This window comes from Vicugna pacos, chromosome 8 (genome assembly GCF_048564905.1).
Source record: "Vicugna pacos chromosome 8, VicPac4, whole genome shotgun sequence".
NCBI lineage: Eukaryota > Metazoa > Chordata > Mammalia > Artiodactyla > Camelidae > Vicugna > Vicugna pacos.
In genome coordinates this window covers 59,665,695-59,692,977 of record NC_132994.1, presented here as the reverse complement: position 1 = coordinate 59,692,977, position 27,283 = coordinate 59,665,695, and the positions used below count along the sequence as shown (strand labels likewise).

Genomic DNA, 27,283 nt, shown 5'->3' with positions numbered 1-27,283 from the left:
AACCTACTTTAAATGACACTTTGGATTAACCAAACAACTAAGGGTCCCAGACAAGAGGGCTTCAGCTGTACTCCTAGAAGACAAATTTGTAACATCCAAGGCCAATTAGCTTCAGATACATGTGATTTTTACCTTGTCATCTCTTCAACTGTCACAACCCTACAGATGCAGATGATTCCAGGTAATAATTTTCAGCTGATCAGCTTTCTATCCTTCCAAGGTCACACCTGTTCCGTCTCAAAATCTCCTTGGATGAAATCCTGGGTTAATATTGCTGGAAGAGATGCATGCCCTATTACTTACACATTCGCTAATTTCCAAAACGCAGTTTTTCTGTCACCCTTTTAGAAATAACATCATTATATTCTGTCAAATTTTGAAAAGAAGAATTTGCCCTCCTCTCTACCTTTACATCTGTTGCTGTTTTTTTTTTTTTTTTAAACATTCTAGACATAGATTCCCTAGCAGTTTTGCTTCAGGCCTAACCTGCCCTTAGAAGAGACTTCGCAATTTGTTTCCTACCTTCTATTATTTAGCTATATGTTATGTGTTGGAAGAATATAAAACACTGATACTGAAAATATACTATTGAAAATATATCTAATATAATGATGATACATGATTGATTTATTTCTGCCCTAATTAATCTTATAAAAAAGAACTATAGATTTACAATGAATTATTTTTTAAAACATTTTTTGTTAACTATTTTTTATTGAAGTATAGTTAATTTACAATGTTGTATTTCAGATATATAGCAAAATGATTCAGTTATACATATATATATATTCTTTTTCAGATTCTTTTCCATTATAGGTTATAACAAGATATTAAATACAGTTCCTTTTTCTATATGGTAGGTCCTTGTTGTTTATCTATTTTATATATAGTAATGTGTATATGTTAATCCCAAGCTCCTAATTTATCTCCCTCCAGCAATTATTTCTTTTCAGAAGGAAATGCTATTTATTTTTTCTAAACAAGTAAGTTAAAGCTTCAATTGCCAGATAAAATTAAACTTGAAAACTTGCATAATCTCCAAAAATAACAGCAAAATATCTATGGGGCAAATAAATTAATAGCTGTAAAGTATTAACTCAATAAAAGCGTTTTTTACTAAAATATTTTATTGCAATAAGATTCACTGTGCTAAAAATCAATACAAAGGTATTAAATTTACATATAAATGAACTTGAAACTATGTACAGTAGTTAATAATAGCTGCGAATAGACAGCATCAACACAATTTTAGCCTCTAAATCAATATGTAGTTTCTTAAGGACTGTTAACAACAGTAAAGAAAAAAATCGCTGATCATGGTTGTTAAATTCACTGATTCCATTTTAAAAAAGGTCCTCAATCACCTGATATTTAAGACAAATAATTTATCCCTTTGAAGACTAACTGGAGAAAACTATAATTCACTCCTGTATACTGCACTCTAGTGAGCTTTAGGATTAATCAAATAGCATATTTTCCAAACTTCACACCTACCTCCCAAAAGATTTTACCTCAGTATTAATGTCAAACTATACTGAGTTTCATATAATGTAAAAAAGTATCTACATTAGTTTTTAGTCCATTTGGAACTAATATCCATAGTGTAACAAATTATTAACAATTCTGACATTTGCACTGTGTACACTCAGATATGGCCCCTGGAAACCAGTCTGTTGCTGACTTAAAAAAATATATTAAGATGCCAAATAAATCTATTTTATTATGAAATGAAGACTTTGATTAAGAATATATTTTATTAGGCATTTCGGTAACAAATCATTACCCCATATATAGCTGATTTATTCAATTTTTTTTTTAAGTAAATGGATTCCACTGTAGTTTTTCTTGAAGGAAAAAAAAATCACTTCTCCAGTTGTTGAGGAGTACTAAACGCTTCGTACACATTAGCAGCAAAGTCTTTCACTTGCTCCATCATCAACAGATCCTAGCAAAGATGACAAGAAAACACTACAGTTTGTAAAAGTATAGGTAATTTAAATTGCTTTCTGCACTCTAGCAACAAATTAAGCTCTAAGTTTTGTGGCGTTAAGACCAAAAAGAAAACCATTTAATGAAATAAGTAGTTTTTCTTATAATAAATTCCCAGAGATAGTTATTGTTTAGGTTCTTAAAAGAGGGATGGTGGGTATGGTAAATATTCAAGAGGGGCTTTGAGGAGAAGACCCAAAATAGTCTTCAAATGGATTTGTGTGTGTATCAAGTGATAGATAAATTATCTGTTGAATAAATGAATATAATACTAAAGATACAAGTCTAAAGGTATTTTTGTTGGAAGCTGACATAAAATGGTTGAAATATATTACTTCCTATAATATAGCATATTTATAGCACATATGTAGGATGTCATGTATTACATATACAAACATACATAAGCCACACATATGCATCTGAGAAAAGGAGTTCTTAAGGGATTTGTGAATGCAGATAAGGAAAAATTACATCTTTATTTTCATTAACGTTTAACTAAAATCTAGCATTTTAATTATGAATGTAGGCAACAAATCATGATATTATTAACAGAACCTGTTGAGTTTAGATAGAAATGAGACATCTTTATAACATTTGATGGTTGTGGAAGTTACGTGAACCACTGTCACATCGTGTTGTGGAATGCATGAACAAAGCAGCAATGCTGCTACATAGTAAACCTGATTTTAAAAAGTATTTTGAAACTGTATGAGAAGGCACCCACAGATTCCCCAGATTGTGAAAGAACCCATAACAGCAGAAGCTGTCCTGTGCCCCTGCGAGCATCGGAGAAACAGGAAGTCAACCCATCCTTAAAACTCAACTGAGCTTTGGTTTGATCTCACAAACTCATAGTTAAATTGTGAAGACCACCTGGTATTTTAACTCATAGAAATCACACTTAAAAAACTTGGTGAAAGTCTTGTCAATTAATGGTCTAGTATATAAACCTCATCTACATCCAGTAACATTAAAAAAATTTACTAAGCATTAGTATCAATGATGTTTTTACTAGGTTGAAACCTTTCATTTTCATTCTCAATTATACAGACTTTAACTGAAGCCACAGACTTTCATGAAAATGAAGAAAGGTAGTTCAAGTTTAAATGTCAGAAATTACCACCTTTTTTTCTCACACTAATCTACAAGTAAAAATTAGATTAAAATTAAACAGAAAATTTAAAACTAAGTTTTTAATTAAAAATTTTGAGCTCAAATTAAGTTTAAAATTAAGTGAAATGAGATCAGCCTTATTCACTCTTCTGCAATATAAATGGCTGACTCTCAGGGGTGAGAAGGATGACACAGAAGACTGAAGAGAACAGCACAGGAAGCTAATGACACCACACAGAGAAAAGAACTACAACCCAGAGTCTCAGGTTCTTCATGTCCCTGAGCAGAAAGCCACAGGGATACTCTAATTTGGGACAAATGGTGCTGAGAAGATGCCATCTTTACACCTGGGCCTGAGGGTCTCTTCCCATTGCGTACTGGGCAACAGTTTGGAACTGAGATGTATTTCAAGTAATTTATTACTTACAATACAATTTCCAAGTTTGCAAATGACTTGAGGGAAAAAACTACAGATTCAAAGTTGTCCTTTTAATAAAATCAGTCAATGTATTCTAGAGGGCTTTCTTGAGGAAGGGGCTAAGAGTTATAGGTAGTCTAGTGAAAAATTTCAATGAGTAGATTATTGGTGCACTGTTAACAGTTATATTAACCATTAAAATATTTTACTCCCCCACTCACAAAAATGTTCAGTTTTCCTCAAAATCTGAGGAACTGGTTCACTGATTTGCCACAAGGCTCAATCTTCTTACTAGCACAGTTTAATGTGAAACATAAACACTGTAAATTTAACTGACCACTAGAATGCATCTGAATGAAAATACAATGTGTAACGGATGTTGAACTAGAACATGGAGAAAGATATTCCCAACCTCATAAATTTGCCATGATATGTTATTACTCTCATGGTACATTCTAGAACACTCTACAGGTGGTTTCAAGTTTCTGGTTTCTTTGAACAAATATCACAGGAGAAAAATGTAATTTTAGGTTAGACAAACAGGACCACACCAAAAATACAATCTGTTTTGTTTTTTTAAAATACAATCTGTTTTTAATAATACCCCCAAGCTTTCCTCTTACCTGAACAAAATGACTAGGTGTTTCACTGCAAACTGAATGGATCTGTCCATTTATTATTGGTATTATTTTAGCTAAAGGCAGGCTGACACTGGAAAGACTGAAAAATTATCACAATAATAATAATTTTCTGAAATTATCTTACAGGAACTTAACATTTAAATTATAAAAGTAATAGTCATTGAAAAGTACTTATGGAAATGTATTAATGAGAAAATAAAAATCACACATAATTCTACTATCTACAAATAACAATTATAATTGACATTATGGTTAATTTCCTCTAGTAATTTTTATACATTATCTATGCTTTTTGTGTGTGTCTTTTAACACACAACTACAACCTCCCAAGCAATACTGTTTTGCAGTTTTATCCATATAAGCATTTTTCAGTCTTATTAAAAGTTCTTCTTAAGTTTTGTCTGTTTTTTAGTAACAATATAGTAATCTATCCTCTAGTTGTGAGAATTTATATCATCAGCTCCCTAGAGTTAAGCATTTAAGTTTTTGCCTAATTTTCCTTAATATAAATGACTCTTTCTGTTTACATGGTAAATTATTGGGCTGAAGGGTATGAATGTTTTTAAGCTTTAAAATGTATATTGCCAAATGCCCCCTGCTTCTCCAACAGTGTGAGAATGTCTGCTCAATCATGCCTTCTTTTTACATCAAGCATAATCTGTTTCCTTTAATCTGTGTATGTCTGATAGCTGAAAATGGTATCTCACAGTTTTGGTCTATATTTCTCTTATTAATTACTAGCAATGCTGAATGTTTTTTCCCTCTACTTCAGTAAACTGTAACTGGCGTCTATCCAGCTCTGTAAGTAGGAAACCTGGGCTTTATCCTTGGCACTTCCTTCTCCTGCCTACATCTAACCTCACCACAATCCTAAGTATTTCTTAAATGTGTTTACATCGCCCCATTGCCAAACCTTATCCAAGCTATGCATTATCTCTTCTCTGGACTACAGCAAAGAACTTCTAACTTCTAAGTACTCAATAAACATTTCTATTCATAAATAATAAATGTTACATGTGATTATATAATGACTGTTAAATAATGAAACTAATTTTTATGTATGGGTTAAGGACTCAGGTTTAGTTCATAAATTTCATACTTCATACATTTAAACCTGGGGCTACACTTGACATTTTCTTTCAAATATTATGAAAATACTGAAGCTATGCTATCTAACCAGTATGCTAAGCTGAGATTTGATGCAATGCTTAAGATGAAAAAAGAAAGTGGGGCGATTTATGTATTCCTGAAGAAATCAGGCATTATTCTCCTTCATAGTACCTCTGTAGGATTTTTCAAAAACTGTCATGATTTTGTTTGCTATGTCTCTTTATGTATCAGTGAATGTGCCTTCACTAGAAACTAGAGGACACCACGATCACGCAAGGTCCATGAGGTTAGGCACCATGTCTACCTTACCACTGTATTATCACTGGCACTTAGTAAAGGGCTAGGTGCTAGAACAAGAATGCCTGGTTATTATAATGATCAAAGTATTGAATTATGGAGGCCAATTATGGCTTATATATACCTGGAATAATACAAGAGAAAACATCAAAACTCAAATATGTTTTCAGTTTTGTATTCTAAAGAGGTAAAAAAAAAAAAGCCCAATAATTGAAATTTGTCCTATAGAAAAGTAGTTACAAAGCTTAAGCACTTCTACATAGTGGTAAAATTTTTGTTAGAAAAGGAAGTTTTAATACTGAATACTGAAAGAGCTCCTTTTAATGAAGGAGTCATTGGTTTAAAGAGTTTGATTTGTTGAAAACAAGCATTCAAATTTATCCACTAAGATTTTTTTGTTACCTGAAACAAAAAATAAACACATCCCAAGCACTATTTTATTAGAACATTCATTAAACTAATAACACTTTTATATGTCATCTTACCTATTCATGGAGTTACCATGTTGCAAGTCCTGTTCAGTAGGTCGAAAGAATTCCGCCATATTGTCCAGCAATCTACTAAATCCTCGGTTTAAACAGGTGCTCAAAACTGTACTAAAATCTGGACTACACAAAATGAGACGAATCACTTTTTAGATTTTAAGTGGAAAAAGACATAAATTCAATAACTACGTGGTTACCTTTGACAGCCAACGAACATTTCTAGTTATAATTTAGTTTTTATAGACTAAAACACTATAAAAGTATATCAAGCAGTCAATCAAATATTAAGTGTAAGTGAGCTTAGTATTTAGTAAAACACAAGAATATTCATCCATTTTGATAGATTTTCTTACATTAGGCAGCACTTTATGAGTGTATTTTAGTAAGTATCAGTAATGGTATTACTTCTCTTGAGGAAACTCTTGAAGAGGAATCCTCTTGTATTCCTTTCTCTTATATCCTCTTCTAGATTACTGGTTTGCTTTACATAATCTATCATGACATCCCAGTGAGACAGAATACGTTATTAACATGTACAGATGAGGAAATGTACTTAAGGATACTTGAGGGATAAAGAAATTTGTCCAAAGGTATGTAATTAGTAAATGAAGGAATCTGAATACCATGTTAGTACCTCACTAAAACTGTTTGAAATAAACCATAATATGTGTGTGTGTGTGTGTGTGTGTATGTGTGTGTGTGTGTGTCTGCTAAGAGAGTTAGAAGATGCCTAGGGGAACAGATTAGTTTTATCTTCAACATGTAGAAATCTCAATTCAACTCGTAGGAGTGGATGGCTAGGGCTATAAATTTGGGAATTATTAGTATACAGACAGTAAAGTAATGGGAGTATATAAAATTGCTTGGGGAAGTTGAGGATGAAATAAAAACAAATACCTGGGAAACACTAATGTTTAAAGGAAAGACAGACAGAGAGGAACTCAAGAAGAAATGATCTGAGAACCGGGAGAAAAATTAGATTACAGAAGCCATATGAGAAAAGAATCTCAAGAAAGCCTTGATTAACAGTGTCAATTATCAGAGAACGGTCAAGTAAGATGAACATTACAGGTTGACCGGATTTGGCAAAAGATCACTGATGACCTTTTCTAGAGCTTCATGGAGTGATTTGGTGGAAACCTGAGTAAGAAAAAAAAGTGGAGATTGCTACTGTAGAAAGTTAAGGGACTAGGACTTGATGAATTTAGATGGTGGATTCAGTAGATAAGCTAAAAATTTGCCAATTTTCTTCAAGATCATGACAAAATAATATAAGTAGAGAATACAATTTGCTCAGAAGAAAAACTAATGATAGGAGAGCCAGCCTTGAATCTGCATTCTCTGGTCTAATACATAATCTGGTGCTTTTTCCATTTTAACACTCTGGCTCTCTTCGAGATAATCCAAAATAGTAATACTAATTTTAGGGAGGATGTGAAATTTTTATCACTCAAAGATGTAGGAATATTTTAGTCTATCCTGAAAGGGTTAGGGGAAGGAGTTCTCAAAATTGAGTATGCGTGTGTGTGCATGCGTGTACATTAGCATGTGTGTACATGCGCGCACGCATGACAACTACCTGGAGCTGGTTAGCTCTGGCTTGGCAAAAGCACCTCTTCCTAACTCCCTAAATCAGCACTGAGTGACATCAGGTTGGTAATCAGCACTGTTGTGGCTACAATTTCAGTTTCTGGGTTTTTTTCTTTATAAGTTGTTAACCATTGACCAGTATACATTGGGCATATGAGAATTACCCGTAAAGGCTTTCCTCAAAATATAAATGCTAACTATCTTCTAGTCCCTAAACTCGTATATCAGAATCTCTAGGCTAGGAAAATAGGTAGGCATGGCATGGGTATCTTGAAAAAAAATCTCTGCTTACCTTCCCACCCTAATAAGAGAGGTTTAGGTAGGAAATACTACTTAAAGCCAGGGGAATAGATTTAAAATTTAATTTTAATAAAATATCATGTTGAATATGTTATTCAAGACAAACTAAAAAATGGTCATAAGTACATTCAAAACAGAAAAACATGTTTTCTGTTACATGCAGTATACGTACCTTTCCAACATGTCCCTAGTTTCATTGAGTAGTTTAATAGTGGTAACATCTCTAGGAGAAAGCCCACAGGCCTGTAAAATTTAAATGCCATACTTCAGAGTTTCAAATATTAGCAGGGTTTTAATGAAACAAATCATATTAATAAACTTAAGAGTTCAGAAAATCGAAGTCTATGGTTCTATCAACAATCAAAAAATGTTAAACTAAAAAAACCCTAAAGGTTCATTTAAAACACAAGTCACAGTGAAATTATTATACTTTCTAAGATTTTTGTTTATCTGACCCCTCTTGGACACATTTCTAGAATATCCTTACAAGGACGAAAATAGTCTTTGAGGTTACAGAGCCCTGGGATTTTTTTCCCCTTTATTGTTGACATTTTATCAGGATATGGATGTACCTTTTTTCATCAACCTAGTTTAGTCTGAGGCTCTGTGTGTCCTTTCAATCTTAAGCTGCAGGTTTTATTTCAATTCAGGTTAAGACTTGGTCCATCATTCCTCTCTTCACCTGTTATTTTATTTTATTTTTTTGATTAAAGAAATTTGGCAGGGGGAGGTAATTAGGTTTATTTATTAATGGAAGTACTGGGGTTGAACCCAGGACCTCGTGCATGCTGGGCATGCACTCTATTACTGTGCTATACCCTCCTCCCTGACCTGTTGTTTTAAATTGCTTTCTTAATTCCACTGTTCAATTTTAAAATTTGGCAATTGCTTTATCATCATTCCAGAAAGCTTTTTTAATACTATTATTGCATCTCCTTGAGATTTTAATTTGTAAGTAAGTTTTCTTCTGTTTCTTTCATTAATTCTGTCCAGTCTGTTCTGCCTGTTCAGTTTAGACTCCATCCTAGAGGTCACAAGTTTCCCTTAAATGGACTGCAACTGTTTTTGGCCTACTTATAAAGGTAGGGTCTCTCAGCACCCACACAGTTCTATCTTTGGGGTCTCTAGGGGAGAAGAAAACCTGCGGGCAGTGAAAAATATGATAGTCTTTGTTCTAATAGGGCTTCTACATGAATCATGGCCCAGGGACTTCTCTGGTCTAAGGCTTCTCCAATTGCTAAGTGCGATACAGTCTTCTCTCAACTTCAAAGAATGGATACAATCCACTTACAAATGAAAAAAACAGTAAGTATTTTAAAATGAGGTCTATAAACTGCAATCTTTGGAATTTTATTACTCTTAGTTAATGAATAACTTAAATCACAACTGCCTGGGGCACACCAGTGTGTAGCAACACCACAGTTGGTAATTGTTATATTAAGCCTCTTTGCTTCTCATCTGGATGACTGCAACCTCCTTCAGTCCACTTTGATATTGCCATCGATTTATCTTAAAAAGCAAACGTAACTGTGGTACTGGCCTAATTAACATGTAACTTTGTCTATGAAATGAAGTTCAGAGTCTTTATCTTGGCATACAAAGAGATTTACAATCTTGCCCCAAATACCAGCTCTATCTTCTGTTACTTGATCTCAAACAAATACACTCTGGCCACATGAACTGAATTTGTCTTCTGAGTTACTCAGGTGTACTGAATATGTCTTACTCATTTTATATCCCAATCTTGTATCATAGTGTCTGTCACATAACTAATAAAATTTTGCTGAATATCTAAAATTGTCTCTTAACTAGGAATCAGTCAGATTTTCAGTTTTCTAAATTAATGAGGTTTTATTTGAATTACTGAAATATATGTCTTTTAATCATTTACCTCTCAAGAGATTCAGAAATCTAAATTTCAAGATACAATAAAAATTTTTATATTTCAAAAATACAAGACTAATTGGTTTGGTTAAATGGTTATAAATTAGGCACCTGAACTGCTAATGGAGTTTCTTCATCTGGCATCATATAATGGCACAACAAAGACTTTGATCCATCATTATTAATCCAAGAAGAAGATTTATGCTGCTCAACGAGATCTCTGACTTCTTTTAATTTTTGCTCCAAGTCCAAAAGGGACAAAGAATGTTTAAGAGAAACACTAGAAATACAGAAAAAGGAATTGGGATGAATTGAAACTATTTAACACATGCTATACACACTCTTAGCCTAACAGGTTACTACCTGAGATCCTGCTTCACCCAGTCAAATCTGAAACTGCTGGCTACGAAATCACTCAAGTAGATTAAGTAGATTAAGAAATCAGCCACCAGCTAAGAGCCAAGAAAAATCACAGAGCCAGGTAAAATCCTGCTGCAGATTTCACAACAAAATTCCCACTGCAACTAAAGATATTATGAATATGAATGGGAGAGAAAAGCTTCAGAGGCAGATTTTAAGGCAGGTCTTTTATCTCATGACTGAAGTATTTCTGGTTTGTTTGGAAATCAATCAATAAACAATAAAACATTAAAACTCTACCCTTAGTATCAAAAGGTTGATATTAAGAAAATAAATTCCACAATGTAACCCCAGGGCTGTCTGAACTAGGTTAAAATAATTTAACAGATCACCATTTGTCAAGTCACCAGTGTCACTAGAAAAATCATAATTTTTCTTTAATTCATCAGAATCAGGAAACCAGAAAAGCCAAAGCAAAATGCTTTACCTTCCTAAAATCTTCTGCACAGCTTGTTTAATGACAGTGATCAATTCTGTCAGGCCTATTAAAGGAGAAACAAACATAAAAGCCTTGTTCACTTTTTCAATTCCTCAATAATACAAAGGAATGAATTACAATTAGTTTACAGGTCACAAACAAGAATCTTACCATCTCCAAGAAGGTGCTGAATACTTGATAAATACTGCTGCTGGACATCTGGGGGAGCAAGAACTGTCTGCATAAAATAGAAATAAGGTTAAAAAACCCAGATTATTAGTAAATAAATAACATTTTCAGTATAACGTAAGCTAAGATTCTTCAGAATCTGGAACAATAGGAAAAATACTATTATTTCAATAACAAAAAGTGTAGTTTCAAAATATGAAAAATAGTAATGCTAAAACTCTACAATCACATGAAATATAAAGATATTTATTTTATAGAAATTATCATGATAAATAATATTTGATTAAAATTTCAACCTCTGGAAAGAAAGGGTGATATCTGTTTAAGTCTATTAAACTTACGGTGCCATTTCTGGCAACTGCTGCATTATCCAGGTAAATATATCCTCCTATTATGTTTAACTGGACTCGCAAAAGAACCACCAGCATACAAGTACTATATACAGCTACGATACTTCTTGTGAAACCTTCAGAAAGAAAAGAAAACCATTTAGTATTATTAAAACACAAACGAATGTGTAAAATTACAAACCATCCCTATAGTTATTTTTTTCATAAGATAACTTTAAAAATACATCTGTTAACTGTCTCAACTACAAAAATATATCAATTCAAAATGTTTCAGTTTATCTACTTAAAATTTGTTTATTGTAAATTAGGTATGATCTCTTTATTGAAAAAATAATCAGTAAAAACAATAACCAATATATTCAGTGAAGGGTTATACAGTATTAGCTTAGAAAGGAAAAAAGAAAGAACTGGGAAGCATTAACAGTTGCAGCCTCAACTCTGCATTGTCCAGGGAGCTAGTTCCAGGTAAGAGAAGACAGCTGAGCATGGAAGAACTCCAGCCGTCAACGTCAGGTAAGAAGATAAACCCACTGAAAGGCCGAAGGGATATATAGAAAGTGTGAGAAATACCCAGACTAGGCTTCACAACAGTCTTACTCAGAGTGTTTAAAACAGAGGTGAGAGAAAGATGTTGACTCTTGCCGAGAGGTCTAGTGGGAGGAAAATGTTCAGTGGATTTAGCAACACAGAAATTAGTACTGACGCTTGTGACATCCGCTTGGGTGGAGACACAGGACCAGAAACCAGGTTCTAATTTGTCAAAGAGTGAGTGGCAGTGAAGATAAGAAGAAAGGGACTGTAGAACTCTCTGGTACTTTTTCAAGGGATGTGAGAAAGCACAATAGCTGAAAGGAAATAAAGGTACTACAAAGGCTTAATTCATTTCCAAACAGGCAAAGCTAAAGCATGATCCAGTTGATAAGGACTAGCTGAATGGATAGGAAAACACAGGAGTAAGTGACAGAATATGAAGTTCTGAGACATGGGGATTATCTATCCATCTATCCCAAGGTAGTTCTTTTTATCAAATTTTTATCCCTAATCAACATTTGCATACAATACCAAGTCAAGTTACTATCTGGGTGGAGTAAAAATTTCCTTTAAAGTATAATATTGTAGGTATCAATAACTAAGATATGCATATGTAGCTTAGGACAGGTTTACATATGATCCTAACAGTAATAATACTACCACCACACTGACATTTACTGCGTAGTTTCTGTGACCAATGGTCTACTTGCGTCATGAGAATTATTTAATCCTGACAACAACTCTATGAGGTCAGTAAAGAAGAGTCATCTACATAATAGAGTACAAAAATTTCCCATTAACAATATTTTAAGGCTATGCTGTCACACAGAACATGTGGGCTTACTTATTATCTTCAGATCTTCCCATATTTCTAGCTTGTTTGAAGGCCTAGAGAAAAATATCAGAGAATATGAAAATAATAATCTAGATAATCTAATAGAAAACTCTAAACTTTATAGCTCTATGCTTACTTATGTTTTATTTTAGAGTAACTGCAAAAAACAAAGCCCATAAAATATAGTAAAAAAAGACTGTAGTTTCAGTAATGGATGATAACAACCATTTCCACCAGTATATTGGTGTATATATCCTTCCAGTTCTTTCTCCTCCTTCTAAGCATGCAAATACAGATTATAAAATCATACAGAAAAATCAGGGAAAGTATTTCCTTCCCTTATTTACAATTTTACAAATAATGAAATAGGTTCTATAATTCTTCAAAGGTAAAAAATGAAGCATTTTTTTGTTAAAAACTATCATTACAAACAAATGCATTTAAATATATGTTCAATGTGTTTCAACCCACTGCAGTTTATTACCCTTATTGACATTCAAACTGCTCATCTTTGACCACAAACTAGAGGCCACAACCAGAAACAAGAAAATTACAAAATGAGAAATCTCACTGGTAAAGAAACTGAAAATTTTCAAGCTTTGCGCAGTGGCAGTATTGTAGCCAATGAGGTTTATCCGAGGCGCGATTATTGCTAATTGAAAATTTTCAGAAAATCTGCTTATGGCACAATCTGCCTCAAATCCATTTCAAGTTGTGTATTTGTTTTCCAGGAAAAAAATTACAACTGCACCCCCAATCCATTTGTGAATCTATTATTACTTTGGTAGGTATTATCTGAACACAGAAAATGTTTTCAAAGAAATTTTCCAGCTTGTTATTTAACCTGCCTGAACACTGAATTCCTATTTGTACAAAGGAGATGATAGTGTCTGCCTCACAAGGGTATTGTGAAAGTTAAAGAGGAGCAGCATGTAAGGTACCGAGCACTGGGCCTGGCACAGAGACACTCCAGAAATAGCACCTTCTTTCCCCTGGCTATTGGAGGACAGTTGCAAGGAAAGTGGATATTTTTCAGTAAGGCCACAATGATTAAATTCTATTTAGTGATATCCCCTTTCCCCATCATTCTTGTTCATGAGAAGAAGCCATTTATTTCCTCCTGGAAGGTTTCTCAAACCAACACAGTATCGCACTAAATCACAATACTCTAACACATACTACAATCCATATACAAGATTGTACCTGTGAAAGTGCTTTATACACAGTGCACTATCTTGGTAAGATAAATTACAATTATCGTATGTTCATATTGTATCTGTACTTCATTATGTTAATGATATAAAATCTAAGTTCATATGCTTTATTTATTTAAAATGTATGTTCATACGCTTTATCTATTATATTGCAAACTCTTTAAGAAGCACAGTATTTAATGTAACTATTAGTTTCATAACAACTGGTTCAGAAACACATTCCATAAACACTCAATAGTTAAAATTTCTGAAAAATGTCAAAGTGACATAAGATCTATTTATATGCAAACCAGAATACATACAAATATTGTTGATCTAAATACTTTGTGCATCAAGGTAGAGCTTGAACAAATGTACAAAATATGAATTCAATGGTATTGTTTGCAAATATTTTTTTCTAAGTGAGCCTATATATTATCACAAGCTTTAGTTAGAAAGAAAAATAAGGAAACAAAGACTTTTGAAAAGTATTTTAGTTACATTCTATAAACTTTAAGTGTAGCGTATAAATGAGAAATGCTGTAACTTGCACTTACCTGCTTTTTAGCAGAGCTGTAAGGCTCTCAGAATTGAGTTGCTGCATTAAGGCCTCTCTCAGTGTGGGAAGCATGGACAGCACTGTAATACAGAATATTAAAAAGGTCACAGGTGACATGACTGCCTTGATAAATGCACATTGTTTTAGGCTACACGACAGGACTGGCAAGTAGCAAAGGTTGGGAGGGAAGGTCGGGGCTAGAATTTTCAAATTATCACACTAATAATAAAAACTAATTATATACTAATAAATCATTTATCTGCTTATGTGAAGTGAACAAAATTATACATGCACATATTATGATCACAGTGATGCAAATAAGTACATATAGAAGAAACAATGCAAAGAATTATTTCCAGGTGTTAACAGTGGTGGCCTTTGGGCTATGGATTATGGGTAATTCTTTCTTTTTCCCCGCTGTACTCTCCAGATTTTTCTTATAATAAATCTTTATTTCTGACATAATAAAATGATCAAAAACATTTTTATCTTTAGCTATACTTTTTGCTTCATAATTTATTTTTTATTTTAGAATAAAGTTTGTTTATTAAATACTACAAAGCAATAAACACTTATTATAACCCAGACAAGAGTACCAGGCTAGGAATTAAGAGCTATTTGGTCTTGCCAATGGCTATTGCCTGTAACTCCCAATAATAACATGAAGATAAAATAAGATATAGTACTCTATGGAAAAAGATTGCATGTGATTTATGGGAGTTACTTTACTTATGGCTCCATGTATGGTATAAGAAATAGAGAAATGTACAAATATAAATTTAAAATGAGTTTCTAAGTAATGATAACAAAATGAAAAAATATTAAGAGGTTACAAATGCTATATTCTAAAAGGGAAAAGTTTAGTGTTATGATTTTTACTTCTTGACTAGGCAAGACATTAATCACAAAGTCCATTCTATTTTTTTCTATAGAAAATTCAGGTTTTAACTTTCTTTAAACATTTATTTTAATGCTGTATTATGCAGCTTCAGACTGTTTCCTTAAACTGTAGGATTAAATCACCTAATTTATTTAGGCCACTAACTAAAGTAGCAGCTCTTGGTCAGTATGAAAAGTGGCTTCTCTCTTAGTGTCTATGCTATACAGCCTAGCCCAAACATGTTATGTTACCTTACTAAGAAAATGCAAAGCTAGAGTCCTATATTCAGAAAACGGAGTATTTAGGGAACTTTGAAGATTAGGTGCTATAACAAAATGATTTAAGAGATGTCTCTTCAATAATTCTCCTGACAAAGAGCTTCTTACTTTCCACTTCAGCATATTCAACCAAAGGCAAGCCGCCTCTCTTCTCGCCATCTGTACTAACACTGAACAAGTATATTTCTGTATGGAACTGAATATAGCATTTATGTCTTACTTTAGCCATCTGGTCTCCACAATAAACATCCCCAGTCCAACCACAAATCACAGGACAACCTTTCACCAGCCTTGAATCTGTGTGACTCTGAGCAGATTATAACTTATCTGTGCTTCAGTTTCCTTAACTGTAAACTAAGGATAACAGTGGATCTAACTTATAGGACTGTTGGAAGATCAACTGAGACATAAAAAGCATTTAGAACAGTGCTTCATATACATGGAAATGCTCAGTATCAGCTCTTATTATTACCCTTATTTAGCTTCTTCTGACACTTTCCAGTGTGTATCTTCTGTGAGAGGCAGAACGGGACCTGTGCTCTGTGTACAGCTGGAGTATGATTTCTAATGTTTGAAATAATTATTACTTCATTCTATAAAGCAAATAGTAACCACAAATGCTGTCGATGATGGTGACAGATGGTCCTGTAACTGCCTCTGATCTGAACTAAGGACTCTATTACTGCAGTCTGAGATTAAATTAGCATTTCTAGAAGTCACATCATATTGTCTGCTCAAAACAACTTTAGGCTGAACTAGAATTCCCAATCCTTACTCATACATCCTGTTTCTAATAAGCAAGTTGTATCAGTACAACTGACTTTTAATGCAGAACAATTCTTTTATCCTAGTCTAGCAGTTAAATGGGACAAGAGTATTTTGCATCCGAAACTTCATTTGTGGTGTCACTTATGCCTTCAAGCATTATGTCATGTCTAAATTTAATAAGCACTCCTCCCAAATCTTTAGTAAAATCATGAAGATAATAAAGCCAATGGGTAGAGCACAGAAACATTACATTAGATGCTCTTTTTCAAGTTGGGACCAACTTCTTGGGTGAAAAGACCAATTATATTTACCTAAAAGTACTAAATTTTTCTAGTACATCTATTACATCTTATTCAAAAGAACAGAAATTTAACCATATGATTTGTAGCCCCATTATCCATACATACACTAAGCTAACTTAGAAATTTTTGCAGTGAACGTATATTTGGGCTTTTAGTGAGCACTATATTTTAATTTTATTGCCTATATCAGCTATTTATTCATTTGAGGGTTGTGATGGTCATGGAAACATGCCGCCCACAACTTCTGCTGGGCGGAGCATAATTAACTGACAGGCCCAGCTGCCACCCCTCTGAATCTGCACTGCTTCTAGCTTGGTGGGGATACTAAAGCAGGCCCATTCCTGTGGGACTCCTCCACCAGGCAACTTAGGCTTCAGGACTCCCTATTGGTCTACCAAAAGTTTCTTAGAACTGTGCTGTAGTCGACAACTCTTCTTACCTAACCCTCTTTCCTTTGCCCATTCTATTTACAAGCGTCAGACCCGCACTGTGGTCTAAAGGCTTTCCTTGCTTCTGCTCCCTCTCCTTTGTTCTTCATGGGTGTTTCCTCTAAAGGAGTCTCCTGCACATCTGATCCCATCTTAGCATCTGCTTCCCAGAGCACCTAAACTGACACAAGGCTCATGTCAAAATGAGATATATTCCCAGAAGTCAGCTTTTTCCATTTTCTGAAAATTTGAGCAATAACCAAAACTGGACTGCTCTTATTCTCTAAAAATTCACTAGTGTCCTTGGTAGCACCAGTACACTGAATGCTAAATATCGATTTGAAAAATGGCATAATTTTTAAAAAGCTATCATTTACTAAGTGTTTATTATATACCAATCACATTCTCACAAAACATTTATGAAGTGGGTTTTATGAAAATCATTTTACGGGAGAGAACTAGATTTATATTTGCCCAGAGACACACAGACAGCACAAGGCAAACTGGGGCCTGAACCAGAGCCGCTCACTCCTGAGCCCGCGCTCTCACTCGCTGTACCTGACCCGAGCTGCCATCATCGACAGCATTTGTGGTTACTATTTGCTTTATAGAATGAAGTAATTATTATTTCAAACATTAGAAATCATACTCCAGCTGGATGTGACTCTTAACTATCTTAATGCCAGCCTCTTTATCTGTCAAATGAGACTGAACTAAAAATAAGTTCTTTCAGCTCTGGAAAAAACTCCATTTTTTAGAACTGAACAAAGAGAACCTACTTACCTTTATAAATTTTTTCTAAATTAATTGTTCTTAAAAGAACTGATAGAGAAAGGATTAAGCTTAAACAATCCAAAAGAAAAACAGGTTTGACATGGATTTAAAGATTAATTCTTCAAGGAGTTATTCTGGTTATAACATAACACCTTGTTTTCTTCAAATACGGGCAGCTTATTTTGTTACAGTAGCCTCCCAGGAGGTTTCCAGCTCTGGAGATTAATTATTACCATTGATTTAACGCTGATTGAGTATACACTGCAGTGCTAGACTTACAGGTCTGTAGGTGCCTACTGTAAATGTAAGAAACCTGTGACTCTTTCCTATGACACACAAGGCCCAGGGGCCTCAGGCCCACCCCTGCAGCCTTATCTTCCATTGCCCATGCTACTCTAGCTACATAGCCTCTCTGCTGTTTCTCGAATACGCCATGCTTGTTCCCACCTCAGGCATTTTGCATGACTCTCTCCATTGTACCATCTGATTTCTCCTCAAACATCACCTCCTTAAAGAGGCCTGACTCTCCTGGCTGCCCTGCCTTAAAGAGCATCCCCACCCCTCACAGAGCACATTTTCCTTTTAAGCAGTCATCACTGCCTAAAGGTATTTATTCGTTGTTTATCATCTTTTCCTCTCACTGGCATATAAACTCTGAAGGGCAGGTTTTTTGTTTTTGTTTTTCTCACATTGCTCACCTTCTGTTTCCCTAGTGCTGAGTGCTCTGAGTATTTGTTGAACGAATGAATAAAGTAAATGAACAAGCATTTATAGTACATATTAATTTATACTGATTTTTAAAATCCACATTAAATGATGTATTTCAGTTAAATCACATGAATACTTGCTAGAGTTATCTTCTTTTTTTTTTTGCCTTTTCCTCTAACTTTGGTCCTAAAGGGATGCAAATCAATATAAACCATCAATCAACCTTAGACACATATAAGCATCTCCTTTTGCCTTACCTGTCATATTGCAAGTTCTCTGGTTACTTTCAAAATGGTACTGTCGTCGTGCTTGGGCAATGTATTCTGCAGCCTCCCTTTCTTGTATTTCTCTGATTTTCTTCTGCCCATATTTCCCCAAGATATATATTCCTAAAATTGTTTTTATAAAACGAGCTAGTGTATTAATCCGGTTAATTAGAATATTAAAAATACCAAACATTATATTAACCCAATTTATCCAAATATAAGGCTTTATATTTTTGAAAGGCTAACAATTACAACTTCTAAAAACCTAAATTTAAGGATTGTATAAGACTTGTGATCTAAAAGTAAGGAAAAGGAGGCTGACATTTTAAAAGCCAATGACAGATGGGGACATAAAGATTAGGTCTGAACAAACAGAAAGGAATTAAGCCTACAAAGTCAGGCAGCGCTGTTAATAGTGAACTGGAGATATTCTAAATGTTTAGCAATAGGGAATTATTTAAATACATTATCGCATAGCCATACAATGGAATCTTACACAGCTATTAAAAACCACATTGCTAAACAGTTAATAGCTCAAGCAAATATCCATATTGTATTGTTAGATGATAAAGTAAGATTCTGTAAGTTTTAATTTTTAATGTAAGTAGATATACATAACAACAGACGGGTTTTAATTTCTAACATACATTAAACAATGATCACTGCTTAACAGTGGGACAGCAGATGATTTTCTTCTTTTGCTTGCTTCTCTATGGTTTACATATTTTCTTCAATCAAAATATAACACTTCTTAAAAATACAAGAAAAATTTTGAAAGGAAGAATAAAAGAAAGGTAGGTAGTCAGACAGACATCTAAAACTAGAAACTTAAGTGAAAAAGGGAGGGAAAACAGAGTACAGAAATTCCTAAATTATAACACTATAGTATAAAAATATAGGTGGGGTCATGTGGCCTGTAATTTAACACATTTCAGTACAGACAGTATAATATAAATGTGTGCATTTTGGTCATACCCTTCGGGCAGTCAGTTGTCCTAACTGGGAATGTGAATACTCCAGTGTGGTTGGTTAGCATTTGGTCAAAAGCCACACTCCGAGGTTTAAGCACTTCAAGTAAATTTTACCTAGCACAATGAATATCAAAATGGATTTTCACAGATTAAACAAATGGTGTTTAAGATACTGGGTTAGCTAAAACATTTTAGTAATATTTTTGAACAAGATTATACGAATCTAGCAAGTCTTCCACCCTTAGGAATGGCTTAGATCATTCATTTAGCTGCTAGTTTGAAGGATTCTCAGTCAAGAGACTTAACCAAAAGGCTAGCAGCATTCTACAGCTAAAGTACTGTTGCATTTGCTTCAGGTAAATCTTTTATGCATGGTTCTGCTGCAGCACCAAGTAAGGATACTGGGACTTCAATGAGCTGATGGAACAAGTTATGATACCCTTTTACCTAGGTTTGCTAAAAGATGTTTTAATGTGTGCCAGAATTTGTTTCATTGTAACCTGGCAACAAGGTTGCAGGGAAGTAACTAATCCTCACCTACCTCCAACTGTCTGTAGCCTCCAATATCTAACAAAAAGAACATCATAAGAACTGTACATGACCTAAATAATTCAATTTAGTCTATCTGTCTGTTGCCGACGAAATGAAACACACTTGCTGCGTTGCCAAAATGTCCCCCGAGGGTCGGGGTCCTTTATTTTTTATTCCATCTACACAAAGGAGTAACTCTAGCCAAGCACAGTGAGTAAACATTTTTTAAATTGACGCATGCGCACTACATCTAAGGCTTCCTTGTCTTAATTACATTCAGACCCTCCTGTTCCCAGGACTGTTCCTTTTGAGGAACTAATAAACATTCTTGTTTGCAAGCAATGTTTCCCCTGGGAATGGGCACAGTCACTTGGCAGGAATTTCTGTTTGCAGACAAGTCCGGCCACTTCTGTGAAATGTCCCGCGTGCAGGCACACCCACAGTTTCTATGCTAAGTTTCCTTCACTGTCACAGGTGGGGAAAAAGGTAGCCCTCCAGGACCACAAGGTAAACACACATCCTGAATTATTTTCACTAATGTAAGCAATATAAATGAACTGATAACATGTTATATAGTCTTAAAAATTACAGATCAGTGAAAGGGTAGGTGCTACAAATAATTAGACAGAAATAAAGTAAGCATGCTATTATGTCTGTATGCAAATAAATGTACTATAATCATGCTTAAAGAACAAGTAAAAATTCATATAAATGGCCTCAGGGCTACCTTTCCTGTAATCCATCCTCAATAAACTGACGACAGTACAATAATACTAACAGAACGAAGAAATCGACTTAAATTTCACAAAGTAACTCATTGACAGGTGACTCTTACAATAACAAGTATTTCTCAATGAATTGTTTTTATCTGCTTTTTTGCACAACAAATGGCTAAAAGTTATGTATAAAATGGTTATTATTTCTCAAATAATAATAGTGTAAAATGAAATGCTGCAATGATGCCCTTGTATAGCTAAGAATTTTATGTAATAAAAGTAAATTTGACTGGTTTATATGTTTTCCTGGGGAGAAGGTTCACTATTTTCATTAGATTTTCAACAGTGTCTGACAAAAATATTTTAGGAACTGTGGTTGACCTTCACACAACACCAGTGTTAGGGGTACAGAACACTCCCTCCCTGGGTGGAAAATCTGCATGTAACTTTACAGTGGGCCCTATCTGCAGTTCAGCACCCTCGGATTCAATGAATTATGGATCTGTAGGGCTGTAGTATTTATTGAAAAAAACCCGTGTACAAGTGGCCCTGCACAGTTCAATTGTGTGTTGTTCAAGGGTCAAATGTACTATTTAAGTGGTCCTGTGGAGTTCAAACTCATGTTGTTCAAGGGTCAACTGTAGCATGTTTATTTGGTAAATGTAGTATATTCTAACCAAAGCTAAAAGAATAAATTACTATGCGTTGAGGTATATTCTACCCCATATCAACAAGTTGAAGCCCCAGTACTTCAGAAAGTGACCTCAGTTAGAGAAGGATCTTTGCAGAGATAATCAAGTTAAAAGGAGGTCATTAAGGTGGGCCTAATCCAACATGACTAGTGTCATCATAAGAAGGGGTAATTTGGACACAGACATATATAGAGGGAAGATGATATCAAGACACAGGGAGGAAATGGCTGTCTATAAGCCAAGGACAAGAGCCTGGAACAGATCCTTCTCTTATACCCCTTAGGTGGAACAAACCCTGCCAACACACTGATCTTGGACTTCTGGCCTCCAGAACTATGAGACAATACATTTCTGTTGCTTAAGCCACTCAGTTTGTGGTTCTTTCCTATGGCAGCCCTAGCAAGCTAATGCATGGTTAAACAGGCTAAAATCCCACAACCCATGATTTTTCTTGAGCTAGCACTGAAGGTAAGTTCCTACACAAGGACTAATTTACCCCAGCTCTCATTCCCAAAATTCATAAACTCTGATTTTGTCAGATTTGTCTCCCTAGGAAAATAAGAATGAAGGCAGAGAATTCATTACCTAATATACAGAGCTCAGGATTGTCAATATGCCTGACCTGCGGCCTGAATTCTGGCCTGGAAGACAGCAGATGTTGACGGCTGTGGCACCAACTGGGTAGGTAACTCAAAGAGCAAGTTCCTTCCTCTCTCTGGGTCTAAATTTCTTCATTCATAAAATGAAAGGCTGGAATTATATGAGTTTTCAAGTTTCTTCTTTAGCTATGACTTTATTTATGGATAATGAAAACATTCACTAAATACCTCAAAAAATAAATGTAAAATGTTTTGAGGTTTCCTTTCAGAGCATTGCTGGTAAAACAAAATATCTTCTAGTTTTTCCATATTATAAATTTGGTTTTTTAAAACCATCTCTCAGTGTCTTCATGGATGAAAATCCCCACAATGTACTAGGTTAATAAAATTTCAATAAAAGTTTGAAAATAATCTATTAACTTCACTCTCATCCAAAAGGCCACCGAATCCTGCTTTTCCAATTCTATTTCAGAAATGTTTTCTAAATTTTGCCATTTTAGTCCACTCCTTTATCATTGTCTTCATTCAGACCCAGATTATTAATGTTCTTGAACTGATGTAACAGCTTCCTAACTCTCTTCGTTTCCAGTTTCACACCTTTCCGATCTATTTTTCATATGCAAAGTAATTTTCTAAAACTTAAAATTTGATTATATTACTCTCATATTTAGGATTCTTCAATACCCTGGCATCATTTCTTAATGTGGGTTCCCTGTTCCACTGACATCAGAATTACTTGGGGTACTTGTTTAAAATGTAGCCTCTAAGGAAGTTCCTTGAAAACATCTCCAAATGTCTTGTATGATGCTCCACCTCTAATACATAACATTAGTACACAATCTGAGCACAATAAATATTTGCTGAATGAATTAAAGAATTAATAATAAACTGTACTCCAGGCATAAAGAATCAGAATCTGGGAAAAAGAATTCTATATTTTTATTAAGCCCCTCAAGTGACTTTTATCCATGTTAAGTCTGAGAAGCACTGGTATACAGAATAGAGTCCAAATTTTGTAGAACGGAGCAATAAGGAAGGCCCTTCCCAATCTGTACTCTAGCTAGTTCTCCAAATTTATTTTTGCCACTCCCCATTTGTTCCCTGTGCTTAGCCACAGCGAAATACACTTTGATTGTCTCTGAATCTGCTGAACATCCCCTTTACCTGCTGTGCCCTTCTCCTTTGTTAGCTGTAACTTAAGTGGTTTCTTGAGTAAAGCTTGCTGGATGCCTCCATGCTTCTCCCTCTCTGCTCCCACAGAGCCCTGCTCTATTATGGTACCCTAGTACTATCACTGTACTACTTTTGTTTATTTCCATTTCTGTTTTCAGGACTGCATTATGAGTTTCTTAAAGTAAAGAACTATATCTTATTCTTTTGTATCACCAGAGCCCAATACAGTGAAAGTAGACACTCTCATTAAAATGTTTGTTGAATGAATAAATGAAAAACTGAAGAGAACAGACATTACAGGGATTAAAATATAAATTATATGTCAATGCTCTAAGATTTTTAGAAATCAGCAAGTGAATACATATGAATCTGACTGTTCTCTGCTCTGCAGCACTTTCTCTAGTGTAGTTGTTCTCAAAGAGTGGCTTGGGCACTCCTGGACGTGTTCCTTTCAGGGGTTCTGTGAGTCAAAACTGTTTTGTAATGATACTAGAGCATATGTGCCTTTTTCATTCTCATTCTCTCATGAGTGTACAGTGGAGTATTCTAAAGGCTATATGACAAGTAGGTATCTCAGTGACTAAGTGTAGAAAGAGATATGACAATCCAGCTTTCTTCAATTAAGCCAGGCAGTAAAAAGATTTGCAAAAATGTAAAACAATGCCACTCTTCTCACTAATTTTTTTGAAAATGGTATTTATGTTAATGTGCAATGGGTTTATTATTAGTATTTTAAACTAATATTTCAAAAATATTTTGGTTTTAATTTTAACACAGAAACTATTATTAAATACAAATTTTATAAAGCTCTTTAGGGTCCTTAATTTTTAAAAGTGTAAAGGAGATCTCAGGTCAGAAAGTTTGAGAACCACTGCTCTAGTCTTTTCATAAACTTACCAAATTGTACAAATTGGTCTAAAGTAGTTACTCATCCAAAATGCAGAAATTCCTGCTTAAGAAGGCCTATAACTCAAAGTTTTTACTTTGTTTTTTTCCCCACTGAATGGCCAAACTTCTTGAGCATGCATTTTGATACCTAGTTTGCAAGATGTCAATATGTGCCACTTCTTCCATGAAGCCCTTTCCTGATTTTTTTACAACTGCACATGCTACCTGCCAGTTTGATATGTACAGCATTTTTCCAGCTCTTATTGTTTTATATTTTAATTATTTGTATACTTGTTGCTATGGTCTGAATGTTTGTGTCACCCCTAAATTCCTATGTTGAAATCTTAATGCCAGACGCAATGGTATTAGGGGGTGGGGGCCTTTGGGAGGTGTTTAGGGCACGAGGGTGGAGCCCTCATGAATGGGATTAGTGCTTTTATTAAAGGGACTTCACACAATCCCTAGCTCCTTCTGCCATGTGAGGATACAACAAGAAGTCTACAACCCAGAAGAGGACCCTCACTTAACCATGACGGCACCCTGATCTTAGATGTCCAGCCTCCAGAACTGTGAGACATAATTTTCTGCTATTTATAAGCCACCCAGTCTGTGGTATTTTTGTTACAGGAGCCTGAATGAACGAAGCCACTTGTTTTCATTCCTATCAGACCATAAAGTCCATGAAGACAGAGTGGCATAGTGTGGAAAGAGAATGTGCTTTGGGATGTAACACTGGTTTGAGTTTCAGCTTCTGTATTACTAACTCTGAGACCCTGGACAAGTTTTTAAAATTTTTAGGACTCTGTTTCCTACATTTTTGAATTGGGGAACAATAATTATCCTGTCGTCATCCCCACTGAATAGAAGAGCTTAGTACAGTGTCTACCCCCAAAATGGAAGCTATTACTATTAAAAATGTCTGTAAATAGTGTATTTCCAATCATATTACCTTCAACACTACAGGCACTGGGTAAATATTCCTTAGATTAACTGATAACGTGCCATGTTACAGGGCCTTTTCCTTGAAGGAGAAAGACTGTGAGGCTCTAATAAATGCCAGTCATGGTAATTTACTTTTTTCCCTTTTTAGACTGATATCCTCTTTTTGTCATAAAACACCAGGATTATTTTCTCTTTCTGTCCTTCTCAACCTCCCTGCCCCTGCACCTTCTCATTTCCTCTTAATCTGTAACTATAAAGCTCTCAACAGATTTTTGAAAAAAATCTATAATTATCTCTTAAGTATACTGTTTTGTTTTCCCTAAGATTGTTTCTAATCTACCAGTAGGTTGCTCCATAAATCTGAAAGGGTATGCTATTTTTTCTGAGATTGTTAAAGAGACACTATTTTCTTTTTTTTTCAGTAGTGGCAAAAATATTTTACTTATACTTTTTCCATTACACATAAATCATTAGCTTCTACAAATAAATGAACTCAACAGTCTTAGCATAATTTAAACATACATTAGATATCAGTGGCTGAAGATATTAGGAAATACATTTTATCTATAAAGGATTTCTCAAAGGATGTGATAAAAATTCACAGATGCTTATTACTTATAGACGTCAGAGACAAGGGAAAAACTCCTTGCCTCATCAACAAGCTTGTTTCAAATTTTCAAGAATCAACAGAGCTGAATTATTGATGCTAAAAGTATTGTTAATTTCAAATTGTTTGGGGGCAACAGAATATAATTTAATAGTTAAGAGTAAAGCAACAAAATTCTTTGGGAAATGTCTGCTCTTGTTTTTAATTACTTCTGTAACCAAAGCATGTAGTCAGTGATAATATTTCTCAAAAAACTCAAATTCTAAAAATTCCCTCTTAACATTCCTACATTTCATTCTCTTGTATCAAAAGCAAGACTTTTTATTCTCTCCTTCAAATCCCTGCATATAATGACATGATGGTCTTATGAGGAAACCCTTTCTCTAGATTGTTATCTAATCTGTTTCTCAATCTCTTCTCAGGCCATGTGTAACTCAATTTCATCAGATAGGTGGGAACTGATCTCAATATTGAAGATCCTGAGGAAGATTGTACAACATCCTACAAGCACGTTCCTACTGCTGACTTACTACACAGTTTGTATTCTAAAACAGCAGAAACAGAGCAAAAATACTGATTTGTGTTTCTCTGTCCAACATATACCGTCCAGTCCTTCAGTACAATTGTGCTGTTTTCAAAAATTCAAATTAACTTTAAACAACACGGAAAGTGCCAGCTTTAGTTAAGTCCCCTCGAATATTACGAAACTTCTGAGAGGGCTGAATGCCAAACAAAGTACAGGGAGGGCCAAATAGAAAAGAAGAAATCTCACGGGAAAACAATAGAACAGAATGAAAAAGCATGTGTCTCTAAGAGAACAGTGCCTTGAAACAGAAAACAAGTAACAAAAAAACTGGTGGGTTCTCCGTAGGTCGGTGAGTAAAAGGCGAGAAACAGAGAAAGGGGCAGTGTTAGGGCAAAGGGCACAAATTTCACAATTGCAGAGGCGGAAAGAACCTTGGAGGTCTGTCACGCCGTTCCCCATCCCACGGTTGAACGAATCCCGGACCACGGTCCCCCGGCCTCTATTTTAGAGGACAGTTACCTCTCTCCCACCCTCTTGTCCCTATTCCCCTTTCCAAGAACTCTGTCACCCACCTCCGAGGACCGTGCCCAGAAAGATGCACTTCTTTTTGTGACGTTTCAGAAAATTCCACGTAGATCTCAGCATTTTCGGGCCCTGGGGGTGCAGGCTGCCTAGGGGTGGTGGGGGATGGTTCACAGGAAACCGCTTCTTTGACTCTTGGCCCGGACGAGCCCGCTAGACCGCCATGGTCCTGCTGGGTGCTCTCCTGAAATCACAATTCCGCAGAGATTGTCACCGGGGCGGGAAAGGGGAGTGGACTATCAGCTGAGCAGCTGCACTTTCTGTCGCCGCCGCCGCGCCGCCGCCGCCGCTCACTGGTCCTGGGCGCCGAGGTCCGTCCGGAATTCGCTC

General features: G+C 35.1%; 1 protein-coding gene and 1 pseudogene across 2 annotated transcripts; one reads left to right on the top strand and one right to left on the bottom strand.

The window, feature by feature from the left end:
- Positions 1-1,719: 1,719 nt before the first annotated feature.
- On the bottom strand, positions 1,720-27,271 carry PEX3 (peroxisomal biogenesis factor 3). 2 transcript variants are annotated; one of them, XM_006197760.2, is made up of 12 exons: positions 26,944-27,269; positions 18,718-18,849; positions 14,321-14,402; positions 12,580-12,623; positions 11,196-11,320; positions 10,837-10,903; positions 10,675-10,729; positions 9,939-10,107; positions 8,116-8,186; positions 6,054-6,176; positions 4,144-4,240; positions 1,720-1,945 (listed from the first exon to the last, which is right to left on the bottom strand). In XM_006197760.2, exons 1-12 carry the CDS (start codon positions 27,014-27,016, stop codon positions 1,862-1,864), a joined length of 1,122 nt encoding a protein of 373 aa, XP_006197822.1. In that variant the 5' UTR covers positions 27,017-27,269; the 3' UTR covers positions 1,720-1,861. The 2 variants fall into 2 exon arrangements, with proteins under 2 accessions (XP_006197822.1, XP_072822057.1); XM_072965956.1 differs by lacking the exon at positions 18,718-18,849 and having other exon boundaries at positions 26,944-27,271.
- On the top strand, positions 13,166-13,314 carry LOC116281663 (U4 spliceosomal RNA; annotated as a pseudogene).
- Positions 27,272-27,283: the final 12 nt, after the last annotated feature.

What these genes read in the sequence shown, in the direction of transcription:
- PEX3 (XM_006197760.2), bottom strand. Translation starts at nt 27,016, where the DNA reads ATGCTGAGATCTACGTGGAATTTTCTGAAACGTCACAAAAAGAAGTGC. An exon ending in TCTGGGCACGGTCCTCGGAG is followed by an intron (nt 18,850 to 26,943) that starts GTGGGTGACAGA and finishes AAACAATTTTAG; the next exon opens with GAATATATATCTTGGGGAAA. An exon ending in ACTAGGGACATGTTGGAAAG is followed by an intron (nt 6,177 to 8,115) that starts GTACGTATACTG and finishes CATTTTGTGTAG; the next exon opens with TCCAGATTTTAGTACAGTTT.